At 40.4% G+C, this 17,480-nt stretch overlaps 1 protein-coding gene across 2 annotated transcripts in view; it reads left to right on the top strand.

Annotated features, from left to right (window-relative positions):
- The first annotated feature begins 2,226 nt into the window (after positions 1 to 2,226).
- The window catches only part of hdac11 (histone deacetylase 11), a 52,171-nt gene continuing 36,917 nt past the window's right edge, over positions 2,227 to 17,480 (top strand). Inside the window, exons 1-5 of one of the 2 annotated variants that reach the window (XM_080892170.1) lie at positions 2,227 to 5,107; positions 5,581 to 5,640; positions 5,748 to 5,896; positions 12,667 to 12,767; positions 17,064 to 17,180. In XM_080892170.1, the coding sequence (XP_080748296.1) occupies positions 5,606 to 5,640; positions 5,748 to 5,896; positions 12,667 to 12,767; positions 17,064 to 17,180 (402 nt within the window). In that variant the 5' untranslated portion in view covers positions 2,227 to 5,107; positions 5,581 to 5,605. Of the gene's footprint in view, positions 5,108 to 5,394; positions 5,641 to 5,747; positions 5,897 to 12,666; positions 12,768 to 17,063; positions 17,181 to 17,480 lie in introns of those variants that run through there. The other variant, XM_080892171.1, reaches the window with a different exon arrangement.

The following is a 17,480-nucleotide window of genomic DNA, read 5'->3' as shown; positions in this document are numbered from 1 at the left end:
TCTATACGATGACGTCATAGATCTTCCTGTATGTGTGAGCTTGCAGTCGCTCCATATGGTTGCACGTGTCACTCAGGGCTGTTTTGGAAATGAATGAGAAAGGAGCTTCTCAAAGTCTGCAGGGAGGTATTCTTGGATCAAAACACACCGTTACCATCTGCACAACCAAAGCCAGAAGGAGCAATTATCTCACACATGGACAGGATATTTTCACCCATTCTCATATAATTCTTTACCAAGCCCATAATGATTATGTAAAGCAGTCAAGTGTGCTGGAAATGCCTTTAGACATTCTACTTCATTAGAGGAGACAGGCAGGTAAGATTATAGCAAGCTGTAACTGTTTTTAAAACCTGATTTCTGATGTCAAACAGATTCAGGTGGACATCCACTTGAATGGCTTCCAGGTAACAGATGGACTTTTGTCCATCTTAACTGGATGGATATTCTGCCTTCTTAATGTGTTGGAGGTAGTTGTGTTTTGTCAAAGACTATTTGTTTAGAGCCCTTTTCTACTGATCTAATTTATATTATGAAGGGAAAAAAAAGGAGGGGGGGTGGCATTTAAGCCATGAAGGTCAGTTGGGTAAAAAGATGCAGATTAGGTAATCCAAGGATTACCAGTCATGTAAATGAGCTGTAAACTTTACCTCAGAATAGATCTTATGTCATGTGTGAGATGCATTTTCAACATCAACTGAAGGCACTTTTCTGAATTAGGCTGGCATGGTTGAAATACAGCAAAGGAAGTGCTACATGAATTCAAAGATTCAGGGTTTTGGTTCAGTATTTTGTCAGTGTGTGTGTGTAGACCTTTGACTATTGTTGTATATAAAAGGGATGCAGAACTCTAACCTGCGAACTCCACATTCAGTACTTCCAGTATAATGACAAAGTATATTATGTTTAATTCACAAAAATGTGTTTATTTTATATGAATTAAAATGAAGGAATACATGAAGGAAAGGAAAGCTGTAGATGAGGTGGGAAGGAGAGGTGTGGTGGTAGAAGAAGGACGAGAATAGGTTCGGGGTAAGCAGCGTATACTTGAATTTAAGTCAGGGAAACATCAGACAAATTGCCATGCTGATGTTTATGTGTTCAGAGTCCAGCTCTGCTCACAAAAAACAAAATGCATTTTCATATTACAGAATAGGAAATGACAAGGAAAGGTCATTCACAGATGTTAATGTGTAAACCATAATGAATGTGAAAAATACCTTTAAATTAGGTCCACATACACATTTAATGGTCTGAAATGTATATTCATCTTATCGTGAAACTGCATGCATATATTAAGTTGCATTTTCAAAAATATAAACAAACATGAGAAGATCCAATGTCTCCTGGATTTAATCCCTGCTGACCTTGCTCTTCTTCTCTCACTCCTTGAAATTGTGGTAGCTGATATATAAAAAAAGGTTTAAAGAGACTGCTGTATATCTGTCAATTCAGATATTCAGCATAACTATTTCTGGGTTTAACCAGTGACTCTGTATGCAAACAGCAGGCTCTTGCAATAACACTCTGAACAGCTCCTACTCCACCATCACACATCAACAACTACAAAAAAACATGCACTTAATTCCTTCTTTGCAATAATGTGATGAATATTTCTCATTTTCTGGGACAGTCTGAAGAGATGTCTTTTCTGCTTAAAACAGTTTCAATGTTTGTTCACATTTTGCCGTCAGGTTCGACATAGAAGATAAAATCTCTGTTCTAGCCATGTTTGCAGAGAGATAACTGAAACATGTCTCTAGAGATTGTGTATAAACATCACTATATCCACTAAAGGGAATAAACATGAACTAAAAATACACCACAGGCCACAATAAGGTAATTGTACTCGAGTATCACAAGCGTGTGTGACTGAACGTTTTCAGACTGCTGACCCAGGAGAGGGACCACAGCTCTCCTTGCATCAGAAGCAAAAAATCTCTATCTCTAAATCTCTGTATTGGTTCACAGGTATTCACATACAATTTGACCCATTCCTGATTTCTTAGGTTTTTGCACATTTGTCACACGTTTCACATCATCAAAGATGTTTTAATATCAGATGGAGGTGAATTTTTAAATGTTTTTTTTAAAAGTTTATAAATGACAATTTCATGTATTAAGGGGGGACAGCGATCCAGAACTACCTTTTTCACTACCTATGTGAAAAAGTAAAATCATGAATTAACTGCGATCAGCCACATTTTTTGGAAAGCTGATTTCAACTGTACTACATTCAGACCTGATTACTGGCAGAGCTGCTGAATTAGAAATCACTAAAATAAAAGATGTCTGACAAACTGAAGTAGGCTGAAAGATCTCATAAAGCAACACACTGTGTCTCAATCTAATGAAGCTAAAGAACAGAACAGAAACAAAGCCACTGACATTCATCAAACTGGAAAGGGTTACAAAGCTATTTCTAAGGCTTTGACACTGCAGTGAACCACAGTGAGAGTTAGCATTGACAACTCATCCACGTGTTAACAAAACAACCCAGAACAACATGTGAAGAACTGCAGGCTCAGTGTTTATGATTCAACAACAAGAAAGAGAGTTTGCAAAACTTGTATTCATGCGGGAGTTCCCACGCGAAAACCACCACTGACCAAAACATTCTGTGAGCTAGCAGACAAAAGCTGAGCTTTCCTAAAGGTTTGAATCCCGTTACATGCGGCATCAAACTAAAAACATCATTTCATAAAAAGAACATCATACCAGCAATCAGTCATGGTAGTGTTAGTGTGATGGTCTGGGTCTGCTTTGCTGCTTCAGGACCTGAACGACTTGCTGTAAATGATGGAACCATGAACTCTGCCCCACACCAGAAAATCCTGAAGGAGAATGCTCATCAGTTCATCAATTCAGGCCCTGAAGCACAAACTCACTTGAGTTACGCAGCAGGACAAAGATATGAAACACAGCAGCAAGTTCAGCTATGGATGGGTCACAAACAAAACACATGAAACTACATGAAGGTTTTGGAGTGACCTAATCAAAGTGAAGATGTGAAAGGGTCAGTTACTGCAACAGCTTGTCTGCAGTTCTTGTGCACAACCAGCAATTAAGTTTAAGAGCGATTACTTTTTCACAAAGGCCAGGTGGGCTTGGATTGCTTTGTAAATGATCATTGGATTTGCATTATGAAATGCAAACGTGACAAATATGCAACAAACAAGACATCAGGAAGAGGCCAAATACTTTTTGATTGCACTGCCTCTTCAGCTGCCAAATGGCAGAATCACAGTTCACTGCAACTGCAGGTAACACTGCCAGCCTCCATTGCAGTGGTGAAAACTGTGAGTATGTGAACTCATGATTGCTCTGTGGCAACACAGACATACCAGCAACATTTCAGGGGAATTATTACGAGGAACTGCACATTATCACACACACTGAGCTCAGATAAGATAAAAATGTCATTGATCCCTATGGTTGCAATGCACACCCCGTGGTGCGGTTGTGAAATGAAAGGATTTGGTTTTTCTTCTTCCCTTGTTGCACAGTTTGACGAGGTAAAACTTTGTAAATGCCGCTGGGAAAGATACTCATTAGAGTGGCCTGTGAAAGTACAATAATTGTGGATGGCAAAAGAAATTAGTATAAAGGTTAGTTAATTAGGAAGCTGGCTGTTACAGCATATGCTCTATGACTTAATGCATATTAGTCACCTATATGCAAATATGTCCTGCACTGTTCATAGCTGGAAGGCATGTGTGAAAAGGGCTCTGTGTATACATCATTCAACATACAAAGAAAATTAACTGGATCAAATGAGCTTGATACACCTAATACCTGAATTGAATCCTATGCTGCTTCTCTTCTATTATATGTGTACTTTTCTTCCTAGCAAAACTTAAAATAGCTCCAGTTCATTGAAGATTCAAATTCAAATTCATTCTGTGGCACACAGCCTAAAAAATATGAATAAAAAATAATCAGTAGCCCTGTTGTGTAGAATCAAAGTCTCTGTTATCTTCTAGTCATAAAGCCACTGTGCCTGGCATTCACTACACTCATCATCATGCTGTCTCATCAATGCTCCAGTGGTTAAACCCTTCATATAACGATGCAGTATTGTCTCAAAAGGTTGGATGGACTTGTATTATACAGTGATGATGAAATAGGAGCCACCTGATTTATTTCTAAAGCTTTCCTACCAAGGCTTTAAGAGTGCTTCACATCTCATCTCCATTTATATTATCAACAGGAACGTACAAGTCTTGGGAAAAAACACCAAGTGCACTATTCACTGCTGTTAGGATCAAACTGCTGTTAGAGGCCTACAGTTAGTATTTAGACTTGTTCTGCCTCAGTATGCTATTTGAAGAGTTTTCACATTCATTCGGGAATTTAACAAAAATATAAAGAACACTAATTCCAAAACAGATTACACAATAGGGCAATAAAGTGTCCCTGCTCACCGTAGATCTCAGTGGACCTGCTAAAGGTTTCACATCTTTCTTTGATACTTTTTTTTAAAATTTTCAACACATTATCCATGTTTATGTGATATTGTTCAGACAATGCAAAATATATCAAAAGGACACGTTTTACATTTAAAACACATTAAATGAAACAAATAAAAAAATATCATAATTACAAAAATAAGCGCAGCAGGGAAACAAGTTTGTTTCCCTTTCACTGAGTTCAAAAACGGGCCTTTAAAGACGGACCTCAACCACAACACAAGGTTACCTTTCAAAATAAAAGCAAAACAAAATAATCCGCACTGAAAAATGCACAACAAAGTTTACGACGCCACTTTGTGAAAACGTTAAGTTGAGCTGACAATTAGGCAGATAATACTCCGAGAAGCTCCCTCACACTACGAACACGTTTCTTCTTTAAATCTCCGCTAACAGCGTAACTGTACGTCAGTTACGCGGGTTTGGAGCTCGCGCGTAGTCGACGCACGTACGTGGAGCTGGAACAGAAATTAAGCGAACTGTCCAAGAAACACTGAAGAAAAACGTTTTCTTTCGTTTCGTTCACTCAATTCTGACAACAGCCCCGCTTAAACACCGTCATCAGGGACAGAGAGTCTCCGTCTCTTTACATCCAGCTGCTGTTTGGTGGCCTGCGTTATTCCACAGAACAGCAGCAGGTGAGTCACATCGGGTTGTTGCTAGTTTCTGTTCTCTGAAACGGTTCCAGGCTGCTATGCCATATACAGCGTCTCTGGTGCTGTTTTTGTCCTCCACGATGAAAACAAACAAACATAAAAATGATTCGTGTTTATCGTTGAAAACGGCCAGCACTCAAACAGGTTTGGCGGCTGTGTTTACGGCAGGAACATTTCCTTGTCCCGTTGCGTCTTTCTAATATGTATACAAATCACTGCGCATGCGCGAGACACGAGCCCCCTTTTTTTGACGAGCTAAAGCTTAGGTCCTCGTGTACCGTTTGTGTACTAATGACGACAGTTGGTTACAGTGTGACACAAAGACATTTTGAAGGCATTTCAAGCTCTTAGTCTTCTTTTAAAATAGATGAATTGTGTCCTGAGACTTCCTGTGCATATTTACGGCAGTCACAAGTTTATGAAATTTTTTATCTCATTCCTTTTTTTCCAATTAGATGAAAGAAGCAATGCCTGAAAAACATGTCTCACAAAGAAGATAACGAGGAGAAGAGGCGGTAAGGAGTACAAACAAACAGCATGACACTTTCAATAGCCCTTATTAACGCACTGGGGAAATCACTGCATGTAAATGAAATACACACTTTTGACTTTCCTCTTTCAGCTGCCACCGCACTGATTTGTATGCCAGCATCCCTCGAACATGTCTGCCTATTGTGTACCACCCAGACTACAACATCACTTTTATGGGCCTTGAAAAGCTTCACCCGTTTGATGCGGGAAAGTGGGGGAAAGTCATCCGCTTCTTGAAAGGTAAGCGAGTGAAGAACAGAGTGGCAGATGGGGAGGATATCTCCCTGAGCTGATGAACACTGAAGCACTCAGACTGAGGTCATAAAGGCGAAAAGAGCCGGAGAACAAAGCAGAAACAGTGGAAGAGGTAGTTGTAGTTGAAGAAGAGGGAGTAGGGGAGGCAGAGCAATAGAGCACAGATAATTAGAGAAAAGTCCCTGTGGGAGTTTGTGCAGGTATAGTAGATGAAGGCCAGTGTGGTTTTGGAGGCTGAGGGAAAACAGTTGCTGGATAACTGGCATGACTTCACACAGAGCTGTTGTCAGGCTTCACGGTGGATCATCTGTGCTGTTAAACGTGTCGCACGCAGCTTAATGAATTCACAAAACTTTCAGAAGTTAAGAGTGCAAATAAAGAGCTGAGCTTGTGCTGACAGAGGGAAACCTTGGTTTTTCTAAATTTAGCCATGCAGTAATTGGAAGAAAACTGGATGATATTGCAGAATTACTCAGCATATTTAGAGAGTGATACAAAGGAACTGGTTGTGCACTGGGTTTTTAATGAGCCCTCTGTGTTACGTCCAGAGTTGGAAGCCAATTTTGGACCACCGCGTTTCAGCAGTCTAAGGGAATAACATGTAAAATGGCCCACAATTGACCGGCTGGTGCTCATCAAAAATAACCTACGCTTCTTAATATAGTGACATTAATTTATAATGAAACTAAAAATTTAAACTCCATGCTTTTAAGCAGCTACTTTGGGACTGTTTCTGCCTGATTTTACAAACCTCTCTTTAATGCTTTATCACTTCTTATGCAAACACTACAGCTCCATGGCTTCATGGTTAACGGTTTAAATTTTAGCATTAAATAAAAAGCCTATTAAATAAAGTTGCCTAAAATATTTATCTCTAAGAATTAAATGAATCCAAAAAACATTTTTGTGGCGCACTTTCTTTGAAGCTACAGGACTTGACAAGTATTGTACTTATCAGTTCAAAATTGATTCAGACAGGTTAGCTGGCCTGTCTGTTCAGGTCTGTGTTTGTGTTTTCACCAATCACAGCTATGAGTTTTCAACAGTTCTTTTTTTTATTGCAATTATTGAAATAAAAATTGTGGCGAACAAACCATAGACCATGTGCTTTCTCATGTAATCTCTTAAAAGAATATACATGCATTTGTATGTATAAACAATGTATATAGTGCAACACTGAGGTTCTGGATGCAAAAGTCCCATTCATATTCTCCATAGAAATTTTGGTTATGAGCCATAATGTAACCATATAATGTAAACTTAACATGAAAGGTTGTGAAATGATGGTATGTGCTCCTGTAGAAAACACACATCTGTATTATTTCAACCTTGCAATACCAAGGAAAAAAACTACTTTGCCCATAATCCTGTATTGAAACGGCAATGCCTCTGCTTGGTGGATTTTACTGTTACCATGGAGATGTTTAAACCTATCAAGATCAGGTCAGTTAGTGAGAGCAAAATCTCATACATGGATCTCATTTGTCTATGAAACGAAAATTAGGTAAAAGAATATCTGATAAATCTTTGTTTTTATATTCTTCAGGTCCCAATCAACCCAAATAGCAAAGAAAAATTTAAAATGCATGCCATGAAAGAGTTCGGGTCTTAAGAGGTTAAGGCATTATGGGAGGCATACTGTTTACACATTTGCCTAACAAGCAAACATTCATGAGTCAATGAGCCCTTCTGAATAAAAGAGCAACCAACAACAGCATCTATGTACACGGTCCTGTACCTTCAACTTTTTCTTTTTTCAGTTTTTATTTTATTTTTTTGATCCACATCAAATCTTTTTTTGCTCATGATTCACCATGTAGCTTGTAGGTTTGGTTCAAGGCTTAAATTTTTTATCTAACGACATTCTGAAATGTCACATGAATAGGGAATTCGCTTCTGAAACCAGAGCCCTTAAAGTGGGTGGTCACCGTTGCCGTCTACAATTCAGCCCACGCGGCCCGTGTTTATCTCAGTAATGAACTGATAACTCAACAGCAGTTAAGATGATGCTGTTGAGTTGTAATTAACAAGTCAGTGAGAGGGCACCCTATCATGGTACCATACTGGAATTCACTGAGATACTGAGAACCTATTGCTTCACAAATGTTTGTAGAAGAAATCCACATGCCTACGTGCTTGATTTTATACAGATGTACCTCAGGTGGTAGAGTGGGTCATCTACTAACTGGAAGGTTGGAGGTTTGATCCCAGTAGGGCTGCCACGATTAGTCGACTAGTCACGATTACGTCGACTATCAAAATCGTCGACGACTAATTTAGTAGTCGACGCGTCGTTTGAAGCTTTGTAAGATCCCAAAAGACGCAGGAATAAGTAGCAGGATTTAAGAGTGTAATAACGGACTGAAACAGAAGATGGCAGCACTGCATGTACAAGGATGCCAGCTGCCGTTAAACCCCGAAGAAGAAGAAGCTGTGTCCCAGAATTCATAGCGCAGCCCAGCTCAGTTTCCAACAATGGCGGCAGCTAGTTAGTTTTAATATTACTCTTATTATTCTTTCTGGGTCACAAAATAAACGTTTAACATATTTTCAGGCGAGAATGTAGCTGTGTAAACCTCAAATATCTGCTCAGTTTATCAGGACACCACATATTTTCAAAAGCGCTCCGACGTTTTCGGAGACGTCTGTTACCCACTAGCTCGATAGCCAGCCGGGGGCTAGGTCACTAGAGCCGTGAGAACACCGGACTCCTGGCAAATTGTTTTCAAACCCGCTACTCAGGTTAAACATGATATATAAGTCACTTAGATAACTTAACAATGTTATTGTTTGGCTTTTTTTTAGTATTTTATTTGTTCCTGAGTAAATCGGTTTGGCTGAGATTAAAGTTATAGTTTTTACACAGCTAAATAAACATCAAGCAGACAGCTGATTATCAGAAGTGTGAGATGCTCGAGAATATACTCCAGTGTCCTGTTATATTTTAGATAGCAAGGAGTTTATTAAACTTCACCGAAACAATCTGCAAATTTCATTAAAATTTAATAAACTATCATCTTGTCTTTATTTTTAGTTAGCACAGACCTTAAACACTTAAAGCTGTAAGCTAATGATAGTTATATTAGAGCAGATGCTGCTGGTGCAATAAGCTGTACGTTTTACGTCCAATGGATGATGATCTGATTAGTCGACTAATCGCAAAAATAATCGGTGACTAGTCGACTATCCAAATAATCGTTTGTGGCAGCCCTAGATCCCAGTCTGCATTCCAACCCCATGTTGCCCCATTGCATTGGTGAATGCATCCATCTCCAATGGATTGTATGAATGCTAGTAGTAAGCACTTGGAAACAGCATAGAGTAAAAAATAAAATGGCATGTAAAGCGCGTAGAGTGCTCAGAGTAGAAAAACCCTATATAAGAACCAGTCCATTTACCATTTGCCATCTGGCTATGAAAGCGATTGGATGAATACCTGATTGAGTGAATATCTTCGGCAATATAGTGTCATAAACATAGACTTACATTTGTTTATGTAACAGAACTGATAACTCACTGGAAAACAAGGGGGTTAAACCTAAGAAAGCTGTCTAAGGTGCTTCTAAGGCCACTTTTGTACCCCTGGCTGCAGCAATGATGTTAAGAAACCAAGGATGTACTATCCACTTTCACACTGTCTGTCTTTAAGCAGTCATTGTTTCCGGGAAAATCCACCCGTTAGCTATACTGTTTGGGTTTGTAAAGCACCTTATAAATGAGGACTGTCAGGGGTGGCCCAAAGGGTCTGGGGGAAGATGCATATTTTTGAACTTTTAACTGTATACAGTGGGGCAAAAAAGTATTTAGTCAGCCACCGATTGTGCAAGTTCCCCCACCTAAAATGATGACAGAGGTCAGTAATTTGCACCAGAGGTACACTTCAACTGTGAGAGACAGAATGTGAAAAAAAAATCCATGAATCCACATGGTAGGATTTGTAAAGAATTTATTCGTAAATCAGGGTGGAAAATAAGTATTTGGTCAATAACAAAAATACAACTCAATACTTTGTAACATAACCTTTGTTGGCAATAACAGAGGTCAAACGTTTACTATAGGTCTTTACCAGGTTTGCACACACAGTAGCTGGTATTTTGGCCCATTCCTCCATGCAGATCTTCTCGAGAGCAGTGATGTTTTGGGGCTGTCGCCGAGCAACACGGACTTTCAACTCCCGCCACAGATTTTCTATGGGGTTGAGGTCTGGAGACTGGCTAGGCCACTCCAGGACTTTCAAATGCTTCTTACGGAGCCACTCCTTTGCTGCCCGGGCGGTGTGTTTTGGATCATTGTCATGTTGGAAGACCCAGCCTCGTTTCATCTTCAAAGTTCTCACTGATGGAAGGAGGTTTTGGCTCAAAATCTCACGATACATGGCCCCATTCATTCTGTCCTTAACACGGATCAGTCGTCCTGTCCCCTTGGCAGAAAAACAGCCCCATAGCATGATGTTTCCACCCCCATGCTTCACAGTAGGTATGGTGTTCTTGGGATGCAACTCAGTATTCTTCTTCCTCCAAACACGACGAGTTGAGTTTATACCAAAAAGTTCTACTTTGGTTTCATCTGACCACATGACATTCTCCCAATCCTCTGCTGTATCATCCATGTGCTCTCTGGCAAACTTCAGATGGGCCTGGACATGCACTGGCTTCAGCAGCGGAACACGTCTGGCACTGCGGGATTTGATTCCCTGCTGTTGTAGTGTGTTACTGATGGTGACCTTTGTTACTTTGGTCCCAGCTCTCTGCAGGTCATTCACCAGGTCCCCCCGTGTGGTTCTGGGATCTTTGCTCACCGTTCTCATGATCATTTTGACCCCACGGGATGAGATCTTGCGTGGAGCCCCAGATCGAGGGAGATTATCAGTGGTCTTGTATGTCTTCCATTTTCTGATGATTGCTCCCACAGTTGATTTTTTCACACCAAGCTGCTTGCCTATTGTAGATTCTCTCTTCCCAGTCTGGTGCAGGTCTACAATACTTTTCCTGGTGTCCTTCGAAAGCTCTTTGGTCTTGGCCATGGCGGAGTTTGGAGTCTGACTGTTTGAGGCTGTGGACAGGTGTCTTTTATACAGATGATGAGTTCAAACAGGTGCCATTCATACAGGTAACGAGTGGGGGACAGAAAAGCTTCTTACAGAAGACGTTACAGGTCTGTGAGAGCCAGAGATTTTCCTTGTTTGAGGTGACCAAATACTTATTTTCCACCCTAATTTACGAATAAATTCTTTACAAATCCTACCATGTGAATTCATGGATTTTTTTTTCACATTCTGTCTCTCACAGTTGAAGTGTACCTCTGGTGCAAATTACTGACCTCTGTCATCATTTTAAGTGGGGGAACTTGCACAATCGGTGGCTGACTAAATACTTTTTTGCCCCACTGTATTTATAAGTTTTAGTGACTACTTTTGTGTTTTAGCCACACAAAAGTAGTTAAAAAAATAAACAATTATAGAAAAGTTCCCGTTTTTCATTGTCTGCTATAGAAATTTCAGTTTAAAAAAAAAAAAAGAATTTTAAGCAAGTAACTGATACTCGTTTTTATAAATATGGGGCAGTCTGGTGTTACGTTCCCCTGAGGGGTCTAAGCGGGGAGGGGGAAGTAACAAAAAGTGACCGGGTCAGAAAAAGGAGTCAAGGGAGGCAAAAGGGTTAAATTAAAGAGTTTTATTAAAGTTTCAATTTATACTAACTAAAAGAGACGGACAAGCCGCTATCACCATTTAAGAAAACAAACAGAACTCAGGCGTTGGTCAATAAAGTAAAACGTAAGCCAAAAAGAAAGAGCAGCTCACTAGCTGAAAACCACCAAAAACACAGCTCACTAGCTGCAAACACAACGACCACTCAGCTCACAAGCTGTAACCACACTACTGGCACTCTGGCCCAGAGCTCACCTTTCCCTGGGCTTAAATACTTTAATTACTGATGTGAGTCAGCTGTGTAACAGGGAAAGGTGGCACCTCAGGCAGAAGAGGTGGTGGGACACGCCCACACAGGCACCTTCAGGAGGAGGCCCTGCTAGGGCCGTAACACTGGGCAATGAGCCACCAGAACTTTTTCTGTAATTTTACACATTTGTCTTGTAAAAACACTGAGGTGGACTGTTGAAATTATGTTTAAAAAAAAAAAAATGTTATATTAATATATCCCTGGGGTTAAATGTGTAGTTAAATGTCTTTATGCGGACAGAAAGGAGAGTTTCACTTGCCCAGCTCACTTTGATGTAAAGTGGGCTGGGCAAGTGAAACTCCTTTCTGTGGCCCTCATTGTAAAATGATATTCTGAACTCTAGATGCTCAGAAAATCTTTTTCATACCAAGTCTCTTAAAATTGTGGTCCTCAACATGGTCCTCTCATACTGCATTGTATTTTCAAGAGAACTGTTTCTGTTATACAGTCCACTCTCTTTAGAATAGAAACTCCTGTTGCTATAATGCAATAAGCACCACATACTGCAGCCTCATAATTCCTGTGCAGTTTAATGACAATCGGCTTTGAAAAACTAAATATTACAGCTTTCATAAATGTAGGATTTGTTACGTTCTTCTGTTTCTGCATGCAAATTAGTCTGGTTACTGATAAGAGTTTCAATGAATGCTGACATCTTGGTTCAGATATTGTATTTTAGTAAAACATACTGAATACCAAACTAATTCCTACAAATTGAGGAGCACAAAAGTTGTAGAAGCTCCCCCTCTAACATCCAGCGTTTTGTAACTGTGCTCCCTCCCTCTGTATGTGTTGCAGAGGAGCAGTTTATCAATGATGGGAACCTTGTGGAAGCTCGTGAAGCTGCTGAGGAGGATCTGCTGATCGTTCACACCAAACGCTACCTCAACAGATTAAAGGTAGAGTTGCTTGCTTTATCTCACCCATAGTGCAGCATCTATCACTTTGACTGGCATCATTATTCTTCCATCTTTCCTGCCGTAACACATGAATTTAATCAAATTCATTTGACATGGAGTGTCATCTCACTGGAGTGGATGAAGTCTGAACCTGTATGCGAGGTCAAGACATAGTGACTATGATGTAATCGGGCTCACCTCAACGCATAGCTTGGATTCTGAGACGAATCTCCTGAACATGTTTTAAACTTTATACAAAACTGGAGTTACCTGCAGTGAGAGGTTGCAGACAGGTACTGTGCTCTGTGCTGACTGTCATCTGTGGCAGTTCAGACGGCTATTCTCAAGTGCACATGGCACCAGGATGCTCTAGGTTGTAGGTTGATGGATTTTGTAATCAAATTGTCAGATTTGCAGGTGAAGGTGGGAGCAGAGCTGTCAGCTGATCACCACCTGGTGATGAGTTGGATCAGGTGGAAGTGAAAGCATTGGGAACATTGTGATGTTTATGGGATTTGCCCAGAGTTCCTTAAGGCTCTGGATGCTGTAGCTCCGTCTTAGATGATGTACCTCTGCAACACGTGGAAGCTGGGGACAGTGCCTCTGAATTGGCAGACTTGGGTGACAATTCCCCTCTTCAAGACAGGGAATCAGAGGGTGTGCACAAACTTTAAGGGGGATCAGTCTCCCCTTTGAGATGGTTCAGGTGTCTTACTAGGATGTCTCCTGGAGGTCTGGGTATAGTGTTTCAGGTGTGTCCTACTGGGAAGAGGGCCTGCTTGGATAAATTGTAGAGATTACGTCTTTCAGCTGGCTTGGGGATGTCTAGCTTTCCACTGCATGAGAATTAGAGGAGGTTGCCCAGGAGATGGAGGTCTAGCCTCTACTTTGACTGCTGCCCCTATAATCTTTTCACCCTAACCTGCTGCACATTAGAGCAGGGCGATATGACCAAAAATATTTATCACGATATACATTTGAAAATTTGCGATAACGATATAACTGACGATATAATTGACACTAGACAAAAGACTTTACAACTCCACAACTTTATTAGTGCAAAAGAAAATAAATCAATGTATTTTCACTTAAACAAGCAGCATTAAAGTTATGTAAAAATTTAAAGTGCAAATGCAAATTCCTCGCTGACAGTTTAACCAAGTGGAAACTGGCCGACATATCCTCAGCACAACCATGTTTAATATCCACAAAACTTAAAAAGAGGTTATACACACACAATACGGTAATATTATGTTGAAGCACAGTACGTATCACTCCGCGAGGCGCCTGCCTACGATAGCTGTAATGCTCCGACAATCCATCAAGCGGTGCGGCTTCGTGGCTTAGCAAAGTTGTACTGAAACGTGACAGATTTTCCAGCGCCGTGTACGACATAAAATCGTTTCGAGGTCAGTAAACAACCAGAGTTCATACATAAGGCAAACGGGATTATAAGGGGCTCTGTCGATTTTCAGAAAAATCAAAGGATTGATTTTAAGTGTGACGTATTTTCCAAAAAACACGGTAATAACGACGGCCCGCTAGCATGCGCTACCAAAAATAGTGCTTTGTTGTGTATCTGACGGGCGAAAGTAGAGCTGGGCGATATGAGATTTTTTCATATCACGATATGTTTTTTTCATTTCAGGCGATAACGATATCTATCACGATATAAGCCAAATAACTGTATTTGTAAGATTTAAATGTGCCGTTGCTCACAAGTAAAATGTGAAATAATCAGCAGCTTGTTTTTATTTAAATATTTATTTCCCATAATAAGTTCAACAGGGTAGATGTACTTAAGGAACATGAGACTTTTTCAGATAGATAAAGGCAAATATTGCAAACTACACAAAAGGCAGCCGCTGAAGCGTTTAAGTTTCAAAATAGAACAAACAAAACAGACTAAATTGTCAATTCCACTTAGAAACAAAGTATTAATTCTAAAAATAAATCTTAGTTTGTTTTACAGAAGAACAGACAAAACTGACTAACTTTTGTCAATATCAAATAAACTGAGAACTAAAAGGAAATTCTCAATCTCTCCTTGTTGTATAGCTGAGCTTTTCAAACAGTTTTAACAGTTACTTTAGTCTGACAAAAGCCGAATGATGAATTAGCGCTTCCAGTCAGAGACTGAGGCTACGTCCACACGTACACGGGTATTTTCGAAAACGGAGATTTTCCGTTTTCGTTTTAAAAATAATCCCGTCCACACATAAAGGCAGAAATGAAGGAAAACGCTGCTATGAACATGCCAAAGCAGCAGGTGTAGCTAGATTCCTAACCGTGCAGAAATGTTGGCCAATCAGAAGTCTAGAAGCCTCGGTGGGAAAAAGTAAACAAAGCTGGGGCATAGAAGCAGAACCGAGTCGTATGTGTGGAGGGACAGTAACTGTGTGTATATGTAAGCATTTAAACACTGCAGAGAGTAGAATTAACAGTATTGTAGAAATTCATTTCACCGAAACAATAACGTGGCGCACAGTGTGACGCATGCACCAGTTTATTGTATTTCCAGACTTGCTTTCGGCACAATTTACAGTGCACGCTACTCTGTTTTTTGTCAGACTTGAAATAGCCGAAATACCTTCACACTACGGAACTTCTATGGCTCTTCCGTTCGACAATCTCTCCGGCATTGGAACCATTATCTGTTTTCTCTTCGGTCACGCTCGGTTGATTTTTCTAGTCGGCACACTCATTTCCTCCATTACCCGCTGGCTCCATTACCCGCTGGCTGCTTCCCAAACAAACACACGTGCGGCTTGGCACTTGTGCTGTACGTAACAAGTCACGCGACGTGACGCTGCGGCTGTGATTGGTTCGGCTCTGCGCTACTGAATTTGGATTGGCTGACCTTTTTTTTTTTTTTTTTTTTTTTTTTTTTTTTTTTAAGAGGACAAGAGCGGCGAGGTCTATCGCGATAGCTTAATTTCTCTATCGAGTAAAAGTTATATCGCGATACATATCGTTATCGTTCTATCGCCCAGCTCTAGGCGAAAGCTAAACCAGTTCCACACCACTGAAGCTGCAGCATTTTTACAAACCAGTTCTGGTTCATCTGTTTCATTCAACGATCCGCTTTCGCCCTTCTCATTCTCCGTCACCGACATGCTTTTTCCGCCATGTGCGTATGAAAACAAAGGCACTGCACATGCGCGTTTTACTCATATTCTGTCGCGATATTTCATTTTCTTATCGTTGCCCAACATTACACCGGTGTTACCGTGAACGGTATGATATGACCCAGCCCTACTGCACATCTTTTCCAGCTCTGTCTCTCTGCCTAACTAATCAATGCAAGCCCTTTTCCCCTTCTTTGGCAACTCTTCTGTAACACCTATTGCCTGTCTTAACTCTTTCCTGAACTCTATGCAACATTCTTTCTTCAGCTTCCACCATTTAATCCTTGGCTTCACTTGCTTCTTCCCTGCCAATACCTTGCAGTCTGCTCTCTCTTTCACCTTCTGCATAAGATGTAGTCTCCTCCACTCTTATACATTACTCCTGTTTTATCCTTTTCACAAAATCAATCACTATTTTTCTATTATACTTTTTTTTGTCTCTTTAACACCATACCTTCCCAGCACCTCCTCATTACTTCTGTTCATGTCCACTGAAGTCTGCTCAATTCACAACTGTCACCCAACCAGGTGGGTGACAGTCTCTATCACTTCATCTTACATCAGAATTCTTCTTTCTCTTTCTCTCCAGTCAGTTATCAGTCACCAATCAGTCCTCATCTGATTAATCCTTAGTCCTCAGGGAATATCATGTCACGCATATTAACAACATGGCAAATCTCCTTTGAGCTTTTGTCATTTTAATTTATCATCTAGAGGGACTGATTAGTGTCTACATTTATTTACCTTTCCCTGAGCGGATTTGGGAATTTTAAGCTGTCTGTGGATGTCAGGAATGCTGACGTTTCATTGTAAAGCTCTTCTAGTAGAGTGCCTGCTACAGAGGAAGCAAAGCTGGTAACAGTATTTCTGTCACATTCAGAGGCTTTGTATTTATTCTGTTTTCCCTCAGCTGCCCAAGTGAGGTGCAATAGCTTTATTCTTTACTGTCGTTTTTTCATGAGAATTCAAGCTTCAGCCTGAACCCCCTGGCAACATTATTCCGTTTTTCTCCACCTTTATATCCACATCCTTTTTTACCTTTCTTTTTTTGCTTTGCTTTCCGTGCTGTTCATTCAGTTGAGGGCAACTTAGTTTTGTTTGTCTTGTGACAGATGGCAAAGAAAAAAACATCTCTATACCGCTCTAATTATGTTCTGCTTCCATTTAGTGGTCTCTGGTGGTGGCAACCATCACAGAAATTCCACCTCTCCTGTTTCTGCCTAATTTCCTGGTGCAGCGGAAGGTGCTAAGGCCTTTGCGGACTCAGACAGGGGGAACAATAATGGTAGGTATCTGACACCCTCATTTCCTCTTCATGCTTGTGGCTGATAATGACATGTTATCTAGCCTCATTTGTCAGAAGTAGAAATGGAGATAATGTCCTGTAGTGTACCACCATCACATAATGATGAGATCCACTCTTGGCTCCGTTTACTTTTATCAACTAATACGAGTGCAGCAGAAACGCTATAGTTCACACCCACTGCACTCAGCATCCAGCCAACACAATGAGGTTCTTCCACAACAAGGCCTTGAATTTTCAATGACCTTAAGTTGAACTCAAGTTGCCCACCTTAGTAGATAA

This window comes from Rhamphochromis sp. 'chilingali', assembly GCF_963969265.1.
Source record: "Rhamphochromis sp. 'chilingali' genome assembly, chromosome: 9".
NCBI lineage: Eukaryota > Metazoa > Chordata > Actinopteri > Cichliformes > Cichlidae > Rhamphochromis > Rhamphochromis sp. 'chilingali'.
This window is presented reverse-complemented; position numbering and strand designations above follow the sequence as displayed.